Source organism: Pieris napi, chromosome 19 (assembly GCF_905475465.1).
Source record: "Pieris napi chromosome 19, ilPieNapi1.2, whole genome shotgun sequence".
Taxonomy (NCBI): Eukaryota; Metazoa; Arthropoda; class Insecta; order Lepidoptera; family Pieridae; genus Pieris; species Pieris napi.
Window position 1 is genome coordinate 10,193,695 of NC_062252.1, and position 25,382 is coordinate 10,219,076.

General features: G+C 32.0%; 1 protein-coding gene across 2 annotated transcripts in view; it reads left to right on the forward strand.

Moving 5' to 3' along the window:
• The first annotated feature begins 294 nt into the window (after positions 1 to 294).
• LOC125059160 (Down syndrome cell adhesion molecule-like protein Dscam2) overlaps positions 295 to 25,382 on the forward strand; it is a 54,561-nt gene continuing 29,473 nt past the window's right edge. For both annotated transcript variants that reach the window (XM_047663445.1, XM_047663446.1), the window contains exons 1-13: positions 295 to 323; positions 9,253 to 9,305; positions 15,670 to 15,767; positions 16,613 to 16,704; positions 17,479 to 17,630; positions 17,931 to 18,021; positions 18,337 to 18,703; positions 19,581 to 19,716; positions 21,268 to 21,387; positions 22,392 to 22,568; positions 22,773 to 22,917; positions 23,765 to 23,913; positions 25,057 to 25,228. In XM_047663445.1, coding sequence (XP_047519401.1) covers positions 9,293 to 9,305; positions 15,670 to 15,767; positions 16,613 to 16,704; positions 17,479 to 17,630; positions 17,931 to 18,021; positions 18,337 to 18,703; positions 19,581 to 19,716; positions 21,268 to 21,387; positions 22,392 to 22,568; positions 22,773 to 22,917; positions 23,765 to 23,913; positions 25,057 to 25,228 — 1,712 coding nt within the window. In that variant the 5' untranslated portion in view covers positions 295 to 323; positions 9,253 to 9,292. The remainder of the gene's footprint in view (positions 324 to 9,252; positions 9,306 to 15,669; positions 15,768 to 16,612; positions 16,705 to 17,478; positions 17,631 to 17,930; positions 18,022 to 18,336; positions 18,704 to 19,580; positions 19,717 to 21,267; positions 21,388 to 22,391; positions 22,569 to 22,772; positions 22,918 to 23,764; positions 23,914 to 25,056; positions 25,229 to 25,382) is intronic.

The window sequence follows — 25,382 nt, forward strand, 5'->3', positions numbered from 1 at the left end:
CTGTTTTCCCCCGCCATTTTGTGACACTGTCAAATAGTTTTCAGCCTTTTTCACGCTAATGGAATCGCTTTTGCTATTTTTATAACGTGTTGGGAATAATTTATGAATAAAATCCTTTCTTTAAAATACTTTTTGGTTGGATGAAATTATAGTTACGTGTTTATATTAACTATTTTACAGAATAATTAGAATTATTCTGCCTATATATATATATCTCAAGAGATATATATATATATATCTCTCTTTAATTATAAGAATGGACGTAAAATTAATATTTTTTTTGTTTCAGAAGTGAACACTGGCGAATATTCAAACACCCAAAGGTAATTTTTTGATCCTTTCCTCGTCATTTATTCTAGTTGTAATCTAAATATATTATTTATTAAAGAGTAGTTTATTATAGGAGAAAATAGTTGTGATGTGATATTAAGGATAGCTGGTACTTAGTGCCTTTTGAATCTCAAATCATGGATTAGTTATTTTTTGGTAGTTATTACGTGATAAAATTATATATTATAGATTAATATATACGATCACATTGCTTTACTTTATTATTAAATTTAATAGTTTTATGAAACCTCGGAATCAGTATTAATTGCAAATTTAAAAATACATAAGTAAAATGCAAAACCTTGATAATGTGTTGTAGACATTGTGGTCTACGAATGTGTCGTAACCCCGGCGTTTTGTTCGTAGCACCGTAGCACTTTACGTGATTGCTACTGTGACCTCAGATGATCTTACTTTTGAGATAAGCTACACATATGTCTTTTGCTTATATATGTCTACTTACAATACTTTAAACAATGTCTTAACTATTAATTAATACGTAATATATTTTGCTGATTTCAATATGTGTAAATGTTATACATCTAAATTGAAGATTAAATTAAAAAATACTGCAACCTAGTTATAAAAAATGAACTAGGTATATACTTATATAATATATGTTTGCGCTAATTTATTGTGAATTAATTTGATAACTATGGGAAGTGGCAAGACGCGTGTTTGTTATACTGCGTTTTATAAAACGGCCGTTTATGCCAGTTATGGGAGCACTTATAAAAAGTGCGGTTTTTTATTCTTAATCATTTTAATTTGATTCATATATTACTAAAAAGCAGTCAAAACGTTGAGGTTTGTAATTAAATATATATTCACGGTATACACCACTAAAAACGTTTTATTAAAATTTAACATCTGTATAAATTTTCATTTCGTATCGTACTCAGCTTATATCCAATATATTGACTGGGTGAGTTTTTATGCGAGCAGATTGTTTCCAACGCACATAAAAGTGTTACAAAAAGTTTATATGAAATTTTTTCATGTAAAGCAAAACTATCTTGAAATAAAATAGGAGTAAACTTAATCCTAATCCATGTAATATTTTCCCATTTTCTCGCCTTTACGATCGTACGTTATAGTTAACTTTATACTAACATTATGTTCAGGTTAACTTGAGCTTACATTGTTTAGCCGTTAAACTAAACCGTAAAAACCGTACTTTGTTATATTTATTAACTTTACATGTTTTTTTTAATGCAAGAGATATAAGTGATATTTGAATAAATACATAGGAAGCAATAATGTAATTTCCTAATATGTAATAAAGTTTGTCACAAGAGTATCATTTACCTTCCACTTTCATATTGTAAAATAAATCTTTTTATCCAGAGAACAATAGATAAATAATAAATAATAAAATCTATCTAAGATGTAGATGTGACACACTATCTGGGCAGACCGTTTTATTTTCATTGAGAAGGAAACACTCACTACAACATTCCCTCTAGAAAATAGCGTAATAATAATAATTAATGGCGCTACAACCAGTTTTAGGTCTGGGCCTCAGATTTCTGTATCTGTTTCATGATCATTTGGTAATCTAAGTAGGTGATCAGCCTTCTTTGCCTGAAGCACGCCGTTGACTTTTTGGGTCTAACGCACCCACCGGTTTCCTTCACCGTTCGAGCGAATCTTTAATGCGCACATAGAAAGAAAGTCCATTGGTGCACAGCCGGGGATCGAAGCTACGACCTCAGGGATGAAAGTCGCACGCTGAAGCCTCTAGGCCAACACTGCTCTTGAAAATAGCGTACTGATCCTAAAAGGCCGGCAACGCACTTGCGAGCCTTTTGGGAATGTGCCGTGTAACCTAACATCAATTAAGCCGGCTACCTCGTGCTCTCTGTTTAAAAATCGTAACCAATTATCCACGGAGACAGCAGGCGGATCTAGTGGAGATTATGATAATCATGTTCAACCCAGCGAGGCTTTTCACGGAACTCTAAAACACATGACGTGTGTCCCAGTTCTATCATCGTTAGTGGAAACTGCATGCTTAATGAGATTTGTTACAGATACATTTGGGTCGTATGACATGACAGTTTTAGACTAAGAACATTTCGTGAAACGATTTTAATTTCTTTATGTATTACCAAAACTTACCAATTCACTTTTGGATGTGGATGCATGATAATATAAATGTCATTGAATTGATGGTGTTCTGTTATCATTTTTTAATATTAGTTTAGTTAATTTTGATCATTTTGTATATTTATATAGCATTTAAAGGGGCTTAGAAGCATCTTGAAAAAAAAAACGTTGTCCTGTATACAAGTCTAAAATACAAAAAAAACTAATAATTTTAATCATTATCGACTCCACTTGAACTCACAAAAATTTCATCAAAATCTATCCAGCCGTTTAGGAGTTTAATTACGAATTCATGCACAGCAGAATTATATATATAACAGCTGTTTATTTCCTGTATATAGTATATGTATTCCTGTATATATATATAACCTACATACCGTCGCCATCTTCCGGGCTGATTTGTGAATCAAACCATCTAGGGTGCCACTCAAAAAATTAATACAAATCGGTCCAGACATTTAAGACCTTCACAGACATACTCTTACAGTAGAATTAAATGTATAAAGATTAACAAATATCCCGTACCTTAATATAATATACTTAAATTTATACATACAGGTATCACATTATAAAGGTTAATTTTTGTTAGTTTTTCATAGGCTTTAGTATATTGATATTGGAAAATGTCTATCTATCTATGTACAACGAAACACTTGAGACTAATTATTTACTTATACACCTACTTTAACAATCAGTTGATACTTGCTGAAACTATTTACCTTTGTATAGAGATAACACTTCAGTCTGTAAGCAGTGATTAACAAACTTATTCCAATATAACTTTGCTGATTTAAGTTACGTCTGGCACGCTATTATTATTTGCACTTAACTGGAAACATGCCCTTGTTTATTAATTGATATACTCGTATATATATATAATATATATGCTTAGAAATAGAAACTTGTTTTAATAATAATAATTTATTTATTGCAAGAATATGGTACAGAAATGTGTAAGGTGGTACAATCGTAAGTTCGCATATTCTGCCACACAATGGCGCGCAAATTTGTCTTAAAGAATTTTACATTTCACATTATTAGTCTAAGTCAATGCTTATATTATTTGTATGGTACATATCAAATCTTTATTAAATTTATATCAACCACACTGTCTCACGCAAATATTTATGTATTGCATAGTACATTTTTCCAAAAGTTTTGTAAGTTTGTATTAGCTACAGTTGGATAAATTCCTTTTTAACAATATATTAATCTGATTATGTTAAAAAATTATAAACAAATATATTAAAATTCTTGATAGGTCGATAATAAAAGTTAGCGAGTGTAAAACTTACCCACAGAGTCTCTTCAATATATTAATTAAAGCAGATTTAGTCTAGTTCTTATGCATCCGAGACCGTACATCTTGAGTTTAATATTATATTGATAAATACGGTGGCGGAAAATATCGTCAGGAAGTCAGCGTCAACCACAAAATCGAAGGCAGAAGAATTACCAATGGTATAATGTAAAACATGTCTGTTCCAAGCCCCTAACTATGTATAGTTTGTGATATTATTAATTTCAATTTCTTTACACGTTTTTTAACGTAATTTTTTTTAGTTAACCAAAAACTTTGCGATTAAAAAGAGTTGTAGGAGATTCTCTTCTGGAACTTTTCGCTCTACGGTCTTAATTTGGGAACTGGTAGTAAATGTAAGTTTAGAACCAAGAGATTTTTTCAATTTCAAGAGACTTAATTAATTAATTAATTTTTATTTGAAACTAGCGGACCCGACAGACGATGTCCTGTCCTCTATCTTAAAAACAAAATTTCAACTTTAAAAAGAAACAAACAAAAAAACATCTAGTAGTAAATAATCTGAACTATTATTATCGATTCCAATTAAACACTCATCAAAATCGTTCCACCCTTTTATTACATTACGGCTTTGTCGGGATTCGATTGACTTGGTAGCGGCGTTGTTAATAATGATATCGGCACGATAGCTTATAGAAACTCGAAATAAACACATCAACCGATTAACTTCAAAACATAGGTAACATTAATTTGGTTTAGCTGTCAGTGGTTTTTATTTTACCGCCTAACAGTCGATTCTTTATTTTTTTTTAATACTTATTCTGCTATTCGGGACAACGGTCTAGCTAGTAAGATAAAAAAAGAAAGTTGATAATACAACAAATACATTATGTCAAAAAATAAAAATTTACCTTCCCTGAACCCTTCCACTTACACTTGAAATTTATTATATGGTATTAAAGTTCAAATTGCCTTTAAATATTATTACGAATATTTTATATGGGAATATATAAAAGTGTTGTTTTTAGACTTTTTCACTCATTTTTTTTTATTTTTCTCTCCATAAGAACCATCCTCGTACTTCAAGGAATATTATAAAAAAAGAATCAGACAAATCGGTCGAGCCGTTTTCATGTTATGTCGTGACAACGGAAAACGGGTTTCATTTTTATATATATAGATAGACTATTTAATATGTATTTAATTTTTTTAAATGCGTACACAATACACATGTCAGAAGTAAAACTTTGGCAAACAAATTTTTAACTATTGTTCATATTTATACAAACCTAACACTTTCGATTTCCGAGACTTATAGGGAGGGAAAAAGAAATATATGTTAGGAATTTAATGAATTTAATTGTCATTAAAATATTAAAAGTGTCGAAAATTAATACAAAAAATAAATTTGATTTTTGTAATTTATTTCTTCGATAATAAAAACACGTGGCATTTAAAATTACAATTTGTAATTTGAGATTTCAATTAATTATTGTTCATAAAATACTAATATTTGTACTAATAATTCTCTTTACGAATTTTTAATTTTAAATATATAATTTCTATAAGGTAATTCACCCTTCTCACTCTTATTCAATCGGTCTCAATCGCTCTCTCCCTTTTCTTCAAGTTTCACTTCAAAAATATGTTATAATGTAAACTAATAAAACTATTAACTAAAACCTTGGCAAAGGATTGCTTTATCTGTCTATCTGTATCCTTAATCAGACTCACGGGGCACAATGCATTTATAATAATAATGTCCATGTAACATTAAAATATTGTAATAATATGCACCTTTTCACATAAATCTAAAACACATTGGTCAAATAACTCCAAAAGGGTCGGAGTTACTGGAAAATGGTTTCGCTTAAAATAAATGATATTCCATTTTTGAATAAATTCTAGAATGGATAGCAACATTTTAATGAAAATAAATCTAAATCACGGGTCACATGTAGCGACTCGTATCTGCTACAGTTTTCCGACCCAGCGAGCCGTTAGTGGGCTGACGTTGACAAGGTGACAAGGCTACACTTATAACTAGGACATTCCCAAGATAAATTTAATAATTATTAAATAACAACATTATTTTACTTTAATCATTGTAAACTGCTATAGTTTTCCAAACCAGCGAATCCGTATAATAGGGTTACTACTAAAGAAATAAATAAGATTTAAATATTTTACAGTTTCTGTGACTATTACCTCTACCTATTAATATAACTAATCATTTAAATATTATTAACATCTGTAATATTAACTTTTACATTTTATCAGTCTAATGGTAATAATAAAAAGCCGTAATTTATCCAAACCTAATCTACATACACTGGAAATATATATACAATCGTTTGTATCGATTTTAGATTTTTAAGCATATAAAAAGTCTTATTTCATTGCTTTTACTTAAGTACTTCAAAATTCATTTACGTTAGGATTAAAAAAAACATTTGTGAGTACTTATGTACACGCGTTAGAAGATATCCTTCTTTGGCGTGACAAGATAAAAACCTTTTTAGAAAATTATCTTTCGCTTTATTCTACGTTTGTAAAAAAACGACACTAACAATAGAAAAAGATATTTAATACATTGAAAATTTTATTATAATTTAAGCTAGCTAAGCTAACTTCACGGTGTCGGTTTTTTGTGACGGTGTGCGCGCGCATCGTACAAATTTACTTTCATCATTTTTCCCTAACGGGCCAAAAGAAGTATAACCTCAAATATAAATTTATAATAAAATAATATATGTTCCTCAGCTAAAACGGTATCTGATAAATGTGACATTAAGGATAATTTAGAGTTGTAATTTTGTATATTAACGATTCAACGACAGGATTTTCTTAGGTTTCCTAATGCCCAACCTTTACATCAATAAAATATGTAAAATAGTGGATGGTGCTTATAGATATTCTGGTTTTTGTCTCTTAATTATAATGTTTAAAGTAAACTTTTTTAGGAATATATTATAGAAGATTAGATTATAATTTGTGGTGTACTTAAATAAATAAAAACGGTAGCAATCTCATAATTCCTATAAATGCAAGCGATGCGAAAAAAGTGTTAAAATATGTCAAACGAGATGGAGATGAGATTCGCTTTGAAAATAAATCTAAATTTCGGGTTCCAGTTTGTATCTGCTATAATTTTCCGGACCAGTGAGCTGTTAGGGAGCCGACACTGACACAGTTTCCATGTTGCGGTAATAATTAGGATTAATTTTGAAGTGGCCTAGTTCTTGATGTTACGATTTTTATTTTAAATCTTCAACTGTAGGCCACGAACTATGGTGATCTGATTAATATTTTTTTTTAATTTATATTAAAATTATACGGTCAGGATATTTCTTGACTTATTAAGAGTGATGTGGAATGAGTCACGCTGAGTCAACTTGTTGTTTGATGATTTGCTGTTTTAAAAGAGTACCGAGAGTTTTTTACGCCGGCTTTTTCTCTCGGCCTACACCCTCTGTCTTTTTTGCCGATGAGTAGGGATGCCTTCAAATTTAATGACGTGGAATAAGTGATACATGTATCTTATGTTCCATAATAAACATATTTTATTTTTATTTTATTTTATCTTGATTGTGACAGTCACACTTGGCAAGTGTCTTTAGAGAGAGCATCAGATTATCTGTTAAGAAAGTTTCTGAGTCCCACGGGTGGGTTACGCACAGAACGCGTCGGTACCTTGATGTTTATCCAAAAGAGAGCTGTCAAGTGAGCCATTTAATATTTTATGTAAAGTGCACAGGTCGCTCATCGGTCGGTCATGATGCTTTATTTTACGCCTAAGACCATACTTTGAGCATAAAGCTCTAACATACCGCCTTTGTATAGATTCTAATCTATCTGTATGTATTTTGTATATCGGGACCCATACAGCTACTCAACCATGGTTCTCACGAGACAGCTGTATAGGACAATCAAGTACACAATTAATACAATAAAAGTATACTTACAATAAAATATTCAATATGGCTCCCATTTCTTTAAGCTTTATATACACCCTTGTGCCAGATTCACTCGCGGTAGAACATATTCTGAGAAAAAGTGTCGTTTTGCACATTTAAAATGTATATTTCATATGACTCCTCTCATCTTCAGACGTACAATACAAAGAATCGTTTCTGGTTATATTTTAAAGCGAACAAAGGGACATATCGCCGTTATTTATGTACACTTTTGAACAACTGCATCTAATTGGATGATATTTTTATTGTTTGTTATTTAATTATTTAGATAATTAATTCGTTATTCAGTTAATTAATTCGTTATTTAGTTAATTAATTCGTTATTTAGTTAGTTAATTCGTTATTTAGTTAAATTATTCGTTATTTAGGTAATTCGTTACTAAGTAAATTAATTCGTTATTTAGTTAATTAATTCGTTATTAAGTTTATTTATTCGTTATTAAGTTAAATATTAATTATAGGGATAAGAAAACTGTGAGAGATTTTCAATAATTATGTTGATAAAATTGTGGGTAGTCATTAAGGCGTATATGCTATGATGATGATGTGTGCTAGCTTTTATACCCTAAAAACAAATCAATATGTAATTCGGGTAACGAAATAATAATCATTATATGGTGTAATTTTTCACATTTTAAGAGCTTGCATATTTTGTTTTAAAATACAATACGAGTTAACGGTATTTTTGTCTTTGGTAAGAATAGTATCTTGGCTTTTTACGGCGCCTTGAGCATTTTCTTAAACGTTGTGTTCAGACCATATAAAATGTTTTACATGAAATAAATGATTTTGAAGTACTGAAGTTATGAATTCTAGTAACATTCAGTTCTGTTCATATTATATTTATGCCTTTTTCCCAACGACAAAGACCACAAATTTCCACTAGCTACGGTCCTAACATAGCTAACGGCAATTTTTGCCGCGCCCTACCAGATGGAACCGATGTATTTCCGAACCAATTCAACTTTGGGCCCTTCAAGAAAAGAGCGTACCACTTCTTGCAAGTCCTCTGGCAATGTGTCTATGGGCGGCGGTATCACTTAACTTCAGATCTCTTGCCCGTTTGACCCCTGTTATATAAAAAAAAAACCTCTGTCGCTTCAACCACTTTCAAGACATTCACCATGCATGCTCTTATTTATCGAAATTTTTAGAAAATTCAAACAACGTATTACATATATTTCGAATATATTATAAATTGTATAAAATACGTTTACCTCTTCATATCTTCATCCAACGAAATAATTTAAAACAGAACCTGAAGTTTCTGAATTATTCATAATTCCCGGCTTCACGTGCAGAGCCACGTGGCAAAGTCCGTTAAGTCAGAATTTGCATAATTCTACATCGTCTCAGTGGAATTTCGAATATTAAAAAGTTCTGGTTTCGTGATGAATCGGCCGCTTTTCGCATTCATTGTATAATCTAATCTATCTAAGTATCTATAACCATAATGACGTTATTTTATAATTGTGTATGCTTTTTTGTATTGAAAATAAAAATTATGTTAATATTAATTTTATAAAACAGACGAAATAAAGTGTATCGAAGTATATCTTCATATTTTTGTTACAGGTTGACCTCTGATTCTGGTGAAAATTATGAAAATGGTTCGATGCATAATACTGGTAAGTTTTCTTATAGTAATAATAAGCGTAGTGATTCTGGAGTCAGTGCAACTAGAGGTCCTAGCTTCAAAGCCCAGCAGTAACAAGTTTTCCGCTGTATGTGCACAATGAAAGACTTAAAAAACAAAAGTTACACACCGAAGGCTGTTTTAACAAAATAGACGACCAATATCTGTAATCTCACTGGTATTATAGGTATATCCAATTAGTTCGTGTGTATATAATATATTATTTTTGACGTGACAACGTCTTATAATTCGATGGAGCCGGCTGCACGCACGAAAAAACATGACTCATGCGGCGTTACCTCGCTCTGAGGCGTTACCTAGCTCTGAGGCGTTACTTCGCTCTGAGGCGTTCCATTTAAAATTGACATACTTGTATTTATGCGTACAAATAAATGTAACTTGATCAAATCAATTGTGATTTCCATTTACCTCCTTCTCTATATCCATACAAAATACCTATCAAACAAATATTTTTTTTAGTTTTTGAAAAATCGATCCATTTCTTTTTTGAAACCATCCCATCAATATTTTTTGATGACGTTGTCACGTTCAACTATCGTCAGTAAACCGACTTTACAGACAACCGATTTTTTTTATATAATTTAGCCACTCGATAGATATGTATAATAATGATTACCCAGCGGTGCAATAAGCCTAAATGGGTCAAATTGGATCCGTTTCTTTTAGAATTTTTATTTTTGACGTGACATCGTCTTATAATTCGATGGAGCCGGCTGCATGCACGAAAAAACATGATTCATGCGGCGTTACCTCGCTCTGAGGCGTTACCCCGCTCTGAGGCGTTCCATTTAAAATTGACATAAATGTAACTTGATCAATTCAATTGTGATTTCCATTTACCTCCTTCTCTATATCCATACAAAATACCTATCAAACAAATATATATTTTTTTTTTTGAAAAATGCAACCATTCCATTACTATTTTTTTATGACGTTGTCACGTTAAACTATCGTCAGTAAACCGACTTTACAGACAACCGATTTTTTATTATAAACAAGTGTTCAGCCTCCTTACACATTCCTAGAATTAACACATATTGGTTTCCTCACAGTAAGATCATGTTTTAATTGCGCACATAGAAAGAAAAATTAATTCACAATCATGATTGGATAGCATGACCTAAGGGTTGCGTCAGATAAGCTACAATACCCTTTATATAGTAATCACAGTAGGCAATTAACAAAGAAATACTAATACGTCTATACACAGACGAATCATTATCGGTAGCAATTGTGGAGAACCACAAGGAAATTACTATGTTGATTGTTCGCTCCCTTCTTGGTGTATGATGTGAGTTAATCACTATATGCTCCTCAGAAGGGGTAAGAAATGTTTTCATAATTATTAAATGATGTTTTGTCGGTTTTACCTTAAAAATCGATTTTTATCCCTATGTGGAACCATCTAACTACTGAAGTATTTCCGAACCAATTCGACTTAGGGTCCTTTATGAAAAGGGCGTACCAATTTTTAAAAGGCCGGCAACGCACTCGCGAGGTCTCTGTCATTGAGAGTCCCATTCTATAATAAAAAAGATCATACTACGACAATATAATTGATTGTTGTTTTTGTTTTTTTTGTGTTTTTTGTAAAATTAGTGATACAATAGGTGTGTGAATATTTTTTATGTATAATATTAGTATAGCATTCTAATAAGCTATATTAGAATGCCTTAATTATAGATCACCTCAATCTTAAGGAGCATTCCTGGAGCTCATGACCGAAGTCTCACGAATGTCGAGGCTAACTAGCTTTAGTGAGAAGGAAAACACCTATTTAATTATATCATCAGCAGTTATAAAAAACAGTGTGTTCGGCACATTAAAGACTGTAAAAAATATTTTTTTTTATATGTTTATTCGGAAATTAAGATAAGTTAAGTTTAGATTTTAACTTTAGATAATTTTGGTGAAAAATATTTTTTCAAAGACAGTTAAAATTTAAAAAAACTATTAACGGGCGCATTTTTGAATTTAATGTTTTATTTTCATATTGGATTGCTGTATTTTAATTAAATACAATATTATTATTTATGTGCGATAAAAAAAGCGAAGCTCTAAATGATAACCACTGTCTAAGCTCATCTAAAGCTAAATTCTCAATTTTCTTTCAAGCCGTCAATTTTCCCCTAAATTTAGTAAAGCCAGCCTTAAACCTTAAACGGATACCAAGATACTTCCCTTGTCTGATGATTATACAGGCTTTGAGCATAATTCTAAACCACAACCTAGTATATGCGTCTATAATTGGATATAAATTACCGCCATCACACATTTGGAAAAAAAACTTGTAGAACGTGCTAATCTTATCTCTTCATAGACCAGTGCCGATAATTTTTGAAACCTAAAAAAATTACAGTAGGATGAAACCCATTAGAAAAGGAGGGGAATATGATCAAAATGAAAGGAAAAATAAATTACGGTCGATCTGAGGTCGGGAAGGGGTAGGGGGGGGGAGTTTTAAGGGTAAAAAACGGTTTATCTCGATTTCCGGCAAAACTAAAAGTCCTATCGAAGAAAGTTAAATGGCAAAGTTGTAGGTAATAAAAAAATCTAAAACTTTTGTATTCACACATTTTTCACATAACCTCAAAATTTATGTGAAAAATTCAAAAAACCAAGTTTTTGGTTTTTAATTTTTATCTTTAACAAAAATATTTTTTTTTTAACGAAATTTGGTGAAAACTTACCTTTCTATGTCCCAAATACGCTGTAATTTATTTGATTAAAAATATTTATTTGTTCACCTTATTTTGAATTAATATCGAAAAAACACCCTAATTTTCAATCGAAAATTCTGACGTCAAAATTTCAGCTTTTTTCAAAAAGTTGGTGTCCTTTCAGTTCGTTGAAATCTCTACTTTCCTATGGTAAAAATATATATATATATTACCATAGTAAATCTTCTCAGAAAACGCAAAAAATCGTATGCAGTAACGCCCAGACCTGTCATCCCCTTCGTTACTTCTCTATGAAATACGAAAATTTTAGCCCATCTAAAGGCTAAATTTTTTTTTAGGTCACTCAGGTATATATAAGTTATCTTAAAATAGTAATAAATAGGCATCTGATTATAATTTAAAGAAGATTCATAGAGAAGTAGGGAAGGGGATGACGGGTCTGGGCGTTACTGCATACGATTTTTTGCATTTTCTGAGAAGATTTACTATGGTAATATATACATATATTTTTACCATAGGAAAGTAGAGATTTCAACAAACTGAAAGGACACCAACTTTTTGAAAAAAGCTGGAATTTTGACGTCAGAATTTTCGATTGAAAATTAGGGTGTTTTTTCGATATTAATTCAAAATAAGGTGAACAAATAAATATTTTTAATCAAATAAATTACAGCGTATTTGGGACATAGAAAGGTAAGTTTTCACCAAATTTCGTTAAAAAAAAAATATTTTTGTTAAAGATAAAAATAAAAAACCAAAAACTTGGTTTTTTGAATTTTTCACATAAATTTTGAGGTTATGTGAAAAATGTGTGAATACAAAAGTTTTAGATCTTTTTATTACCTACAACTTTGCCATTTAACTTTCTTCGATAGGACTTTTAGTTTTGCCGGAAATCGAGATAAACCGTTTTTTACCCTTAAAACTCCCCCCCCCCCCCGACCCCTTCCCGACCTCAGATCGACCGTAATTTATTTTTCCTTTCATTTTGATCATATTCCCCTGCTTTTCTAATGGGTTTCATCCTACTGTAATTTTTTTCACTTTTTATTTATTTTAAAGGCTATCTGCACTGGTCTATCAAGTGACGAACAGAGAAAAAAGTCCAACACTGTTAATCGTCTTCACACGTATAATTTTAATAGTTGTCAAAAAACCCTTGGCGTTAAATATAGAATTTTACACGTAAAAACAAATACACTTAAAATAGATTTGTGTCGGAGCCTACATAAGAATAAACTACCCATTATTCGTATATTTATTCAAATTGTTTTTATTAAAAGCAGCTAAAATATTTTGTATTTATAAAACGTGTTATCTATGCATAATATAGAATACACTTAGATATTCCATGCATTTAGAATTATGTGAATGCAAAATATATTCAAATGTATGTTCACTCTTCCGTATTTTACTAACGAAGTACTGCTACTAGATATGTTTAATTGAAATTGTAAATTTCTATAATGAGAATTGCCATAATTATCTTCTGTAATAACTAATAGACATTCAGTTGCAACTGATTTACGCTCTGATTGCAATATGCTACCTTAAATGATCCCCTGTAGTTTATGTTGACTAGGGTGACGATTTCGAAGAGATATATAAGATTTATTTTACCCTTCATCTAGCGAAAATTGCCTTGTACACTTATTCCTATTTTGTTTTTTATAGAACAGGGGACAAACGGGCAGGAGGCTCACCTGATGTTAAGTGATACCGCCGCCCATGGACAGTCTCCATGCCAGAGGGCTCGCGAGTGCGTTGCCGGCTTTTCAAGAATTGGTACGCTCTTTTCTTGAAGGAAAAACGCTCAGTTGGAAAAACATACGGCATTAATAAGAAACTATCGTGAGGAAACCGGCTTGACTTAGACACAAAAAAAATCGACGGCGTGTGTCAGTCACAGGAGGCTGGTACTTGACTATTAGATTGATAAATGATCATGAAACAAACACCGAGGCCCAAACCTGAAAAGGTTGTGGCTGAACATAAGAACTCATACAAAAAATTGTGTCGTTCTACATTGTTACCCATAATATTACATGAGGTATCGATTAGTAAATATACACTGTATCATGGTTGCCCTATAGATTTAGATTAGTGGTCATAACGAGGCCGGTAATGAGAGCCAGTGGCTATTTCGTTACAGCTAACACCATTTCTCTCTAATCGCATTGGACCCTAATCCAATGATCTAGTAATTTCCGTGTTTATATTATCAGTACTTGGGTTTCTGAGATTTAGTAATATTATGTTTATTAATTATTTACACAAATTTTGTATTGTTGAAAGCTAATCTTGTTGAGTAATAAAAAATGTGTGGCCCTCGGGGACTGCCGCGGTAAAACTATTGCGTAGGATTTTTTATCAACTTAAGCAATTATAATTATTTATTTATGATATACCACTCTACCAGACTCAGACTATCGCGCCTATATAGTCTGTCTCACTCTAACGCGTACGGTACCGGCTACACCGGCCGCGCTTACGCTACGTCACAGATCTCGTCAGTGAGATGCGAATACGCAGTATGCGTTCTGTCCCGCTCTAACGCGTATTGGCCGCACCTATTTCGTGTTCGTGTGTTAGGTTTTTATTTTCGTAACGGAATTTCTTGATTCGGTCGCCGCGCTCTATGCAATAGCTTAAAAATTCTAAAAAAACGGATGCAATCAGAGGCCAAGACTCATATAGAATTATAGCACTGGATTATAGTGTTACGACCCAGTGTGTGTGGGCTCTGACAATTTTCATGTCCTGTGCTACTGCTCACCGGTTGGTTGTTGCACTTTTACTTCTTGATTGCGTATTTATTATATTAATTGCTTTTGGTAAAATAATTGAAATGTTGAAATAAGACAGTTCTATCAAAAATAACTTTATTCCATTTAATCGGTTCAGACGTTAGTGGTTGGATATTTTTTATGATTTAAATAAATTATATATCTATATATATAAAAGAAAGTCGTGTTTGTCACAACACTTATAACTCGAGAACGGCTGGACCGATTGCCATGATTTTTGATTTGTTGGATTTGTTTCCGTCCCGAATAGCAGAATAAGCTAAAATAAAATATCGGATAAGTTAACGAATAACAATAAATATATTAATTAATTTTACGAATGCAAAAACCATATGGTGCCATCTGTTGACAAAACTACGCATAATTTTACGTCGAATTCGTGTCAGTTCAAGAAATTCCGATCTTGAGGTGAATGAGGAGATGCATAACCATGCTTTGATCCTGATCAAAAGATGTTGGATATCAGAAAGTGCTTAACATGCAATATCGCCATATTGACGCTAGAGAGAAGATGCCTAATGTGTAAAACTGCCATTCTTCTTTCGCAATGGCAAGCAATAAAACATTTCTGTATTTGCAAAAAAGTTGTATTAATGTAATAACTTAACATTAATAAAATCCTAAAATAAGTTAAATTAAAGTAACAACAATATTATAAGGTTGTAGGGCGGAACGAAGTTAGCCAGGTCAGCTAGTTATAATATAAATAAATTGAAATACTTCAATAGGTAGCTGGTTTAACATAGCGTTGATGCGCAACAGGACATGTATTATAAAAAGATAATTTGTAAATTATATATGTGTATTGTAAAAAATATAATATAATACAATTCCTTCATTCTCAAAGGTGCAATTGAAAGGATACGACGTAGGCGAAGCATGTCTGATGGCAGAGTGCTGATGACTCAGCACTTCACGGAAAGAACACTTACTCCAGGTGGTGATGTAAGTAATTTTTAACGATAATAATTAGTGTTGATGTTTCGGCTTGGTTATTAAGTTAATTTAGAAACCCTAGTACAAATTTATTTATTAAAATTATAAAGGTTTTAAAACGTTTTCAAAATAACAATGAAATTTATCTAAAATCAACCAAATATCATTAAAAACTTGCAAATCCGTTTAAAGGCAAACAAAGCATGCTTTAAACTTAATATTAGTAACAGAATACGCAGAACATATGCTCCTACATTGCCCTATATTCGCAAAATCCAGGCAAGACCTGGAGCAACAAATGCAGAAGACTGTAGACCGTAACGGCCTACAGGTCATGTTAATAAAGTACAGACCGTGTCTGGAACGGTTCTGCAAAAAAATTTATTAAATATATTAAGGCGGCAAACAAAACTGAAAGAGCGGGTCTCGTGAGGAATTGCGCCCCGGCTCGCCCATGAATATTGTAAGTAAAATTAACACCGATGTAGTCGGGGCGTATTTCGCGAGACGCGTATCACACCATTCGTGAACTAGTGTATTACAATTAATATAATGTATCTTGTTTTTTGGAAACATTTGAGAGATAAAAAAAGTCCCTGGACACAATGGCAGGGGAGTAGAGTATTATTAATCGAGCGAGTAACATCAAAATGTATTTTGAAGATAGCTCTGCGACACTATGAGCAAGAGAGGTGAAAGGGGTCAAGATAGCAAGAGTACACAATAGGGGTACAGCCCCGCTGTTACACCCACGTCAATAGATAGGCTATTCGTATATATATATATAGATCGATAACCTAATTTTTAACAAGTATAATAATATATTTCCCAATAATTACTATTATTTTCTACAGATCAGCATGCAATGTGCAGCTACAGCTGATAGGCCTCCTCAATTTACTTGGCAAAGGGATGGAGTCGCCATATCTAGCAACACTGACTCTAGGCAAGTACATAGCTAAATTTTATATTCGTAATATTACAGCCAACGTAGTTCAAATAAATAGTAGATAGTAGATCAAAAACGAATATTAATTTCTTTTACGTATTTAAACGATTTCTTGTCATCTATACCCATAAACCACGTAATCTTCGAAAAGTCTATTTTGTTTCATCTTGTGTCAAATTTCTCAAGTGTTTTGTGACAATAAAAGCTATTTAAGACATGTTTTGAATATATAGGTAAGAACAGGCAAATTCCCAAGCGTGGTTAAAAAAGGTGATGGAGAAACGACCTTTCCATTTTTCAAAACGAATCGTGGGTCTCGAAATTAAAAAAAAAAGTGCGTTCATACAAAGTACACATGTCAGAAGTGAAACTTCTTTGGCAAACTAATTTTTAAGTCTTGTTCATATTTGTACAAATGTAAAAATTTCCGAGACATAAAAACACGTGGCATTTTAATTTACGGTTCGTCATTTGAGATTTCAATATATTATTTTGCATGAAATATAAAATACTAATATTTCATAAATTCTCTTTCCGAAATTTTTATTTAAAAATAGAATTTCTATAAGCTTATTCGCCCCTTCTCACTCTCTCTCAATAGCTCTCTCCCTTTTCTTCGACAAAAACGCTGCACATCTTCGTGACATACATTGTACAAAACTTAAAATTTGACAATGCATTGTAAAACTGTTTGGTTAATAACTCAGGTGTAAAATAATCAGAAATAAAACTAAGCTTATATTCCTATTAAATAATATTCGATTAATTTAGATATTCATTGGGTCAAATAATGCGATCTGATGGCACGGTGCTGGCTCAGCTCAATATATCAAGGATAAGAGTGGAAGATGGTGGATTATACTCTTGTTCAGCAAAAGAAGGTGATCATGTAGCTGTCCATGAGAATAGGCTGGATGTATATGGTAAGTTTTACCGTTGCAAAGTGTAACAAAAATGAAGTTAATTTACGTTATATATCAAAAACAATATTTTTAATTAGTTAGCAAAGTTATCTTTGCTAACTAATTAAATAATAAAACATAACTTTTCATTACCAGACTCTTTCATTTTGACCAAATTTTTAAAAAGAATAGTATAGTATGACATTAATTTAGAAATCACAATCTCACCCCTAATAGGTAAAGTATAACAAAAAAGGTTTTAAAATTTAGACAGTTCCGTAGATAATAAATAAATATAGAATCTAATAATTTTCTTTTTAGGACCACCTTATATTAGAGCATTACCGCCACTAAAAGTCCAGAGCGGCGAAACAGTCAATCTCAGATGTCCATTTTATGGATATCCAATAAGGTACCTCTCATATTTATACAATAACAAACATTCCTTTAAAATATAATTATGTGAAGAGCTGTAAAAACCACCACACGCTTGCTTTTGTACTTTGGTTGAAGTGTTTTTGAATTTGATTGATTTCAATTATGTACCAATAAAATTAATTCAGACACATTTTACAAAATTCCGCTTATAACACTCAATCATAATCTATCACCTCCATTAATATCTTTAATAAATTAGATATATGATATTTAGAAAATAATAATACTTTTACTGTAAGTGTACAAAGTTAAACCATTCAGTTGTATTCAATAATCATTAACTTCACAGCAAAATTGATTGGGAATTTAAGGGCAAAACCATCAGCTCGGACAATCTTTTCCAAAGATATAAACGTAGCCAACACAAGCGAAAAAATCGCAGCGTTTCCAACATCCACGGAGTACTTAGTATTCTAGAAATTAATAAGGACCACGAGGCTCAATATACCTGTATTGTGACCAGTCCGTCGGGAGAAATGGCCAGACGAACATTCGAAATACAGGTTATTGAAGCGCCCGTGTTGGAAGATCTTTTATTTGGGAACAACCTTCAGGAAGGTCAAATAGTAAATATTTACTGTAACGTAAGGAGCGGCGATTTGCCCATACACTTTGAGTGGCTAAAGGATGGAAAGCGGATACCGAGTGGTTTGAAGGTAAATTTCTTGTTTAGATCTAATTTTCAAATTGGATCATACTTTACATATGGCATTGATTTATCTTAAGAAACGTTTAAACTTATATATATATATATGTCGCAGCCCACTAGCTTAATTGGCCTTACAATTAACAGCCTAGCCTTTTAACTAAACAGTGCCGTTTAACTAGCGGCCTGAAAGATATTCAGCCGTAGCGTTTGTTACAATATTTAATAGACTAGCTGGCTAATTCTTAGGCCATTCGTACGATAGAGTGATTATGTGGCAGAAATAAAGAGATGAAAATTTCTTTAAAAAATTAATTGCTTGACTCAGTCACAGCTAACTTCACAATATTATTTTCACTACTTCGATTGTACTTGTTGTTTTTTATTAAACTTTGGAAAACACCATCAAAATTGTGGTTTGCCGACGCCATATTGACAGATTGAAGAGTTTCGTTTCGAGTTTGAGAAGGGCAGAAAGTGGAACTAAATTTAAATTAACAGTCAACAGGCTAGTCAAGTAATGAAACGTCATCGATCCAAATCATTTGCCTAGCTGTTAGATCCACTGGCTGAATATCTTTAGGCCGCTAGTTAAACTAGGCTGTTGATTGAATGGCTGATTAATATGGCTGCGACATATACGAGACATTAAGTACCACTTGGAGAGGGAGTTTCCTTTTAGATACTTTGCTAATTATACTAGTGATAGAAAATTTTAGTCAGTAGACAACTGTTGTTTTTATCCATTAAAATAAGTTCCAATTAAGTCGATTTATTTGGTAAAATGTTCAATCCCATTTAAATTAATGCAATTATAATTCCAAGTTAAAAAATAGTTTTGTAAATTAGGATGAGTGTGGTGGTGGTAAAGGCAATTATTTTTTAAGGTCGTTGAGAGGAGTTCAGAGCTATTCAGTGCGCTGATAATAAAAAAAGTATCCTTAGAACACTGTGGTACATACACCTGCGTCGCAACCAACCACGTCGCAACTGTTAATAAAACCACAGAACTGTATATAAAAGGTGAGGTGTTAATAATTTTATCAAAAGTACTATACATTTTATATCCTGTATATATAAGACGTAACATTTATTACTACAGAAACACACACACAGAAACACACAAAATAATAATAATAAAAAAAAAAAATAATGAAGAATGACAATTTTTTAAAGAATAAGATACATTTTATGTGTGTAATGTGTGTGTGTTGTGGTTGTAACTGGCCCTAACTCAGCATTATGCTGAGAAGGAGACTGTTTCACAGAGATGGTCATTCTGCCAGAGACCAGAACAGTTAGTTTGCGCCTCAGTCACAAAAAAGAAAAAGAATGTAAAAATAATAATAGTTAGTAGAGACAATAATATTATAAAAAATTAGCAGTGTAAGTAATCTTGTGTAAAAGAATATATTTAAAAAAATAAAAAATAAAAATAAGAAAAATTAATATTGTCATTTCATTCAATAAGTACATAATCAATATTCTTGAAGTCATGTGGGTAGAACAGGTATGGAAAATCCTTCAAGAAAATATTTTAAGAATATTTTGTGAAAGCATATAAACACCTAATCTGGCACAGCACAATATTTTAGTAACCATGGAATGTTTACTTCTCAGTACTGTATCTTATATTTCGTCAAAACAAATTAATGAACAAAGTTACATCATGTCACAATTGAGACATGAAGTAACTTTATATGCTCGGAAAATACGTCATATATTTTTGGATAATGAGGCAAAATAGACATTTTACGTCCTCGCTGAACGCGGGTAACAATGTTGTATGAACACCGATCTGACGTGCTGAGTAATTTAGAAAACTATATGAAACGTGGGATATTTTTATAGGGAACATAATCTAGTCAAATTTGGCAATCTATATAGTTTAATACAGATACAAAAAGGTTTTTTTTTAAGAGACCCACAATGGCAGCCTGCCTTTAAACAAAAGAAGTTACGAAAATGATAGCGTTCTTATCTTAACTCATTAGTGTGTTTTAATTGAGATGTTGCCTAGAAGCAAAAGTGAAGAATGTAGGATCTTGACGCCGCTAGAGTTATTTATTTATTTACAACATACGTGCCAAACATATTAACAGATTAACTTACATACTTTATACGTTAAACAACTAACAATTAATTCTACTTAAAAAAAAAATTGAGCAGTGTTGGCGTTTTGGCTTCAGCCTGCGATTGTCAACCCTAAGGGCGTATGCGAATTAAACATTTGCTCGAACGGTGAAGGAAAACATCGTGATGAAACTTACCATAGTGCGTCGAAAAAAGTTGTTAGAGAGATTTTAGAATGGCAATACCGCACAATATCGTAGACGTGTTAGTCAATGATGTGTTGGATCGATCGTTGAGTTTAAATTGCTCTTATCGGCGCCTGCGCCGGCACTCAGTTATTTTTTTTAATAAATCAACGCGCTTTTCTTTCTGTATCCGCGACATATATACTATTTATTAAAATATACTGACAATTTTAAAGATAATTTTGCTGCGAATATTATTTAACCAAGCTCTTAAGTTGTTTAATATAGTAATTCTTATTGTAGTTGTTTTTTACAGTTGCACCAAAATGGGCAGAAGAGCCATCAAACTCTTCTCTTTTATTAGGCAGAAGAGGTGTTGTCTCGTGTAGCGCTAGTGGGTATCCAAAACCTCAAGTGCATTGGATGAAAAAAGACGGTAAGAATATTCGTATTAATTCAAACGTGATTTAAAGATGATATTACTAACATAGTGGACTTGTAATTGATAATGAAAACGTTAAAACAAAAATATGTTATAAAAGATACAGATTCTCAAATACATCAAGGTTTTTATTTGTGCTTCCATTCCAAACAAAACATGATAAACAAGAAACAATTGACTGAAAAAAATTTACAAAATAAAACCATGTCAATGCCTCAACGTAGTGTAGCGTGTATAAAATTTTGTATTAAAAAAATCGTAGAGTCGTAGATTGATGAGTCGGACTCATGGCTTGGAAAGAAAGAGTACCCTCCTCATGTCGCATTCAAAACACACGATGCTTGGAATGAAGTTAAGATGTTAACAATTTTAAATATTTATAATGGCTATAATTTATTTTAAATTCGGTTTTAATACGCGACCTTGATTTACGGAAAGTTTCTTGCCAGTTCTTCTTACACGCTCTACACCCTTGACTTGCGAACTGGTAGTAAATGTAAATTTACGATTAATTTAACTTGACGATTCAAAAGTGTACTTGGTTACCCACTTGAATAAAGATATTTTGAGTTTGAGTTTGACAAATTTTATATAATTAAGTTAACAACATAATCAACACTTAGGAATAATCTGACTGGTGATCAGCACAAGTTACTTTGTTTGTTTCTTGCCAGTTCTTCTTGCCCGCTCTTCGCCCTTGACTTGCGAACTGGTAGTAAATGTAGATTTAGAATTAATTTAACTAATTTTCTGACGTTCATACGTGTACGTGTTTACCTATATATGAATAGTTATTTTGACATTGACTTTGACTATTTACCTCTAATTACCGCTTACATTTTCTTTACATCAAATATCAACCAAACATCCTTAATTTATTTAATTGATTAAAATTGTGACTCAACCCGTTCTTAACCATATTACATTTTCATTTCTCTTTTCTAATAACCTACAACTGTTTGTGTAGTAACTTTTATTTATAGAATGTATAATTTTAGCGATTCTTGGTACCTGGCAACCCGTACTAGAACTGGCTGGAGGCGGCATTCTAAGTCTGACAAATGGGTCCTTGGTGATAGACGAGGTATCACTGGCAGACGAGGGACTGTATTCTTGCAACGTTGAAAATGGCGTCGGTACGCCACTCAGCAAGACTGTCTGGATTACTGTCAATAGTCGGTATTACATCGTTTTCATTTTACAATTTAAGTTTCTTAGTTTAAAAAATATGTTTATATAAAATCTTACAAAAAACGTAGTATTTTCTTCAATCTTCAATCAAATATTCTTGCAAATAAATTATTATTATTATTAACTATGCTAGATACAGCACTGGTCAAACTATACTCATTTTAATGATTGAGTATTTATATTTTTAGAACCAGTCCACTTCTCCACATCATCAGCTAATATTACATTACGTTTGGGTCAATCAGTAGCTCTGGAGTGCCACGCTCTCGGAGATACACCTATTACTGTACAATGGATGAGGCACGGACACGCCCTGGAAGTGCACACTCATAGGCAAGTAGCACAATAGTGTCAGCCTTAAAAAAATTATTAAACTTCTTAACCTACATAGTAATAATAGTTCATAAATAGAACAAATATAAAAAGTTTGGTCCCTGTGGCAGTGTACCTTTAACGTTGGCAACATTTCCTCGCTGTATTGCGATACTTATAAAATAATCAAGAAGAAGAATATAATTATATCAAATAGATTAATATAGAAACTAAAACTCTTAATTACCATCTCTACTTCAGTCAGGACAGCTGTTGAAACACGACTAACACAAAAAAAGTTCGCTTTTCGCAAATCCTACTAATATTATAAAGTTTGTTAGTATGGATGGATGTTTGTTATTCTTTTACGTAAAAGCTACTGAATGGATTATAATGAAACTTTACAATAATATAGCTTATACATCAGAATAACACATAAGCTACAATTTATTAAGATATTGTGTGAATTGGCCAACATATCAAGTAAGGAAAAAATCTACCATCTGCGAGCTATTCTGGCGTGCGCTGCCAAAACTGCTAGAGTTGTTACACATATGTAATGTATGATGGAAATCTTTATCTTAAATAGTCCTAAAAAAGCCCGCTACAGTATATATACGTATATCTATATCTTATGTGTAACCCTTCAAAGCCAAAATAGTGAACCATACAGTAAAAATTAATAATAATTTATTTCAAATTTGGTGGTATAAATGCATATTAGGTAGTATTAATTGATTCCTAAATGAAAATAGATACTTTTATCGCTTTTGGTTTAAATGTTATATTATCCTGCGCAGATGAAGTCACGGGCACAGCTAGTGTTTACATAATATAAAAACATTAATTTAAACATAATTCGTTTTAGATGGAAACTGTCAGAAATAAAAACCAACTCAGGTTTGAGAAGTACAATAAGTATACAGTACGCAGAAACAAATGATGCGGGATTGTACCAATGTCGAGCGAGCAATCCCTTTGGGAGTAGCATATATAATGTATATGTCACAATACTGGGTGAGTTATATAAGGAATTTTGAATTTGTATTTGATATAATAGGAGGCAGAGTACCGCAGATACCTCCGAGTGCGTTGCCGACCTATTAAAGACATTAAGTGCTATAATTTGTGTTCGCATTTTTGTTTCTAAAATAACGGAATTCTTTGTAATATTTCGTTATAAATAATTAACTTATTAAACATTCATTTAAAGTATTATTTTATTAACTTTTTGGTGCTTTTAAATATATTTTAAATCATTTTAAAGGAATTAATTAACCATAATGTTAGTGAAGAGGACAACACAATGTTGCCAGAAAAAATGGCACTAACATCACCCTTGGGCGAAACTGTCACGGCAACACTAACTTCAGCTGTCACTTTCATGACATTAATACAACTTAAACACGCTTATTAAAAAATCGTGTCCAGCCCGATCGTCAAAATTTTAGGGAAATTTATTTCTGTTAATAAATTAAAGTTATAAATAAGATTCTCCCCTCCATACCTTGTAGTAAAATGTTAACCTCTTGTATATGTCACCGTAAAATTGTAAACACCGTTAGATTGTAATCTATCTCGCGAGATTATAAACTGTCGAAAGATTGTGAACCTCAACGAAATGCTTACAATTTAACGTATTATTATTCGGTAGTTATATGAAATTGTTGGAAAGTAAAATTAATCTGTAATTGACCAAAGAAGTTTGAATGATAACTAAGTTAGTGTAGTACAATCTACCGAATAATAATACGTTAAATTGTAAGCAGTAAGCTGAGGTTCACAATCTTTCGACAGTTTATAATCTCGCGAGATTGATTACAATCTAACGGTGTTTACAATTTTACGTTAACATATATATTATTAGATGTCTGTGTGTGTTGTCATTTTTGTTTTGGGTAACTCTGCTTAGATTAAATTCAATCTATCAAAATTATCAAATCTATCCTCACTGCGTGAAGACTTAGAACGTGATATTGGCGGAATTGTGATTTACACAGATGTCGCCATTATAAATAAAGTGAAGTGAAGTGAAAAATCGTTATAAATGAAAATCAAATAGCTATTCTTTCTCTTTTAATACTTTGTTAATAAATATGACAAATCATTATAAAACTAAGGTTTTCAATGTTAAACATTTAAAGCAAAAACTGTTTCCAGAACCACCCACACCACCAACTGAACTTCGTTTGGAGTCAGTTCAATCTCGATTAGTGGCCATATCATGGCGAACCAATGACCGTGTAAATGCCAAGCACTATACCGTACAGTATGCGCCTGCGCACCTCAGTGATGTTCGTTGGGAACTCGCTAGTACATTTAATGTCACAAGGTATGTTAAGACACAAATTATACTTAAAATTAGGTAAATTTTGTCATAAATTTCTGTGTGATTGATTTTTTTGTGCGTTTAAGCCTTGGACTAAATAAAAATAATAATATAGTGGCGCTACACCCTTTTTTAGGTCTTGGCCTCAGATTTCTGT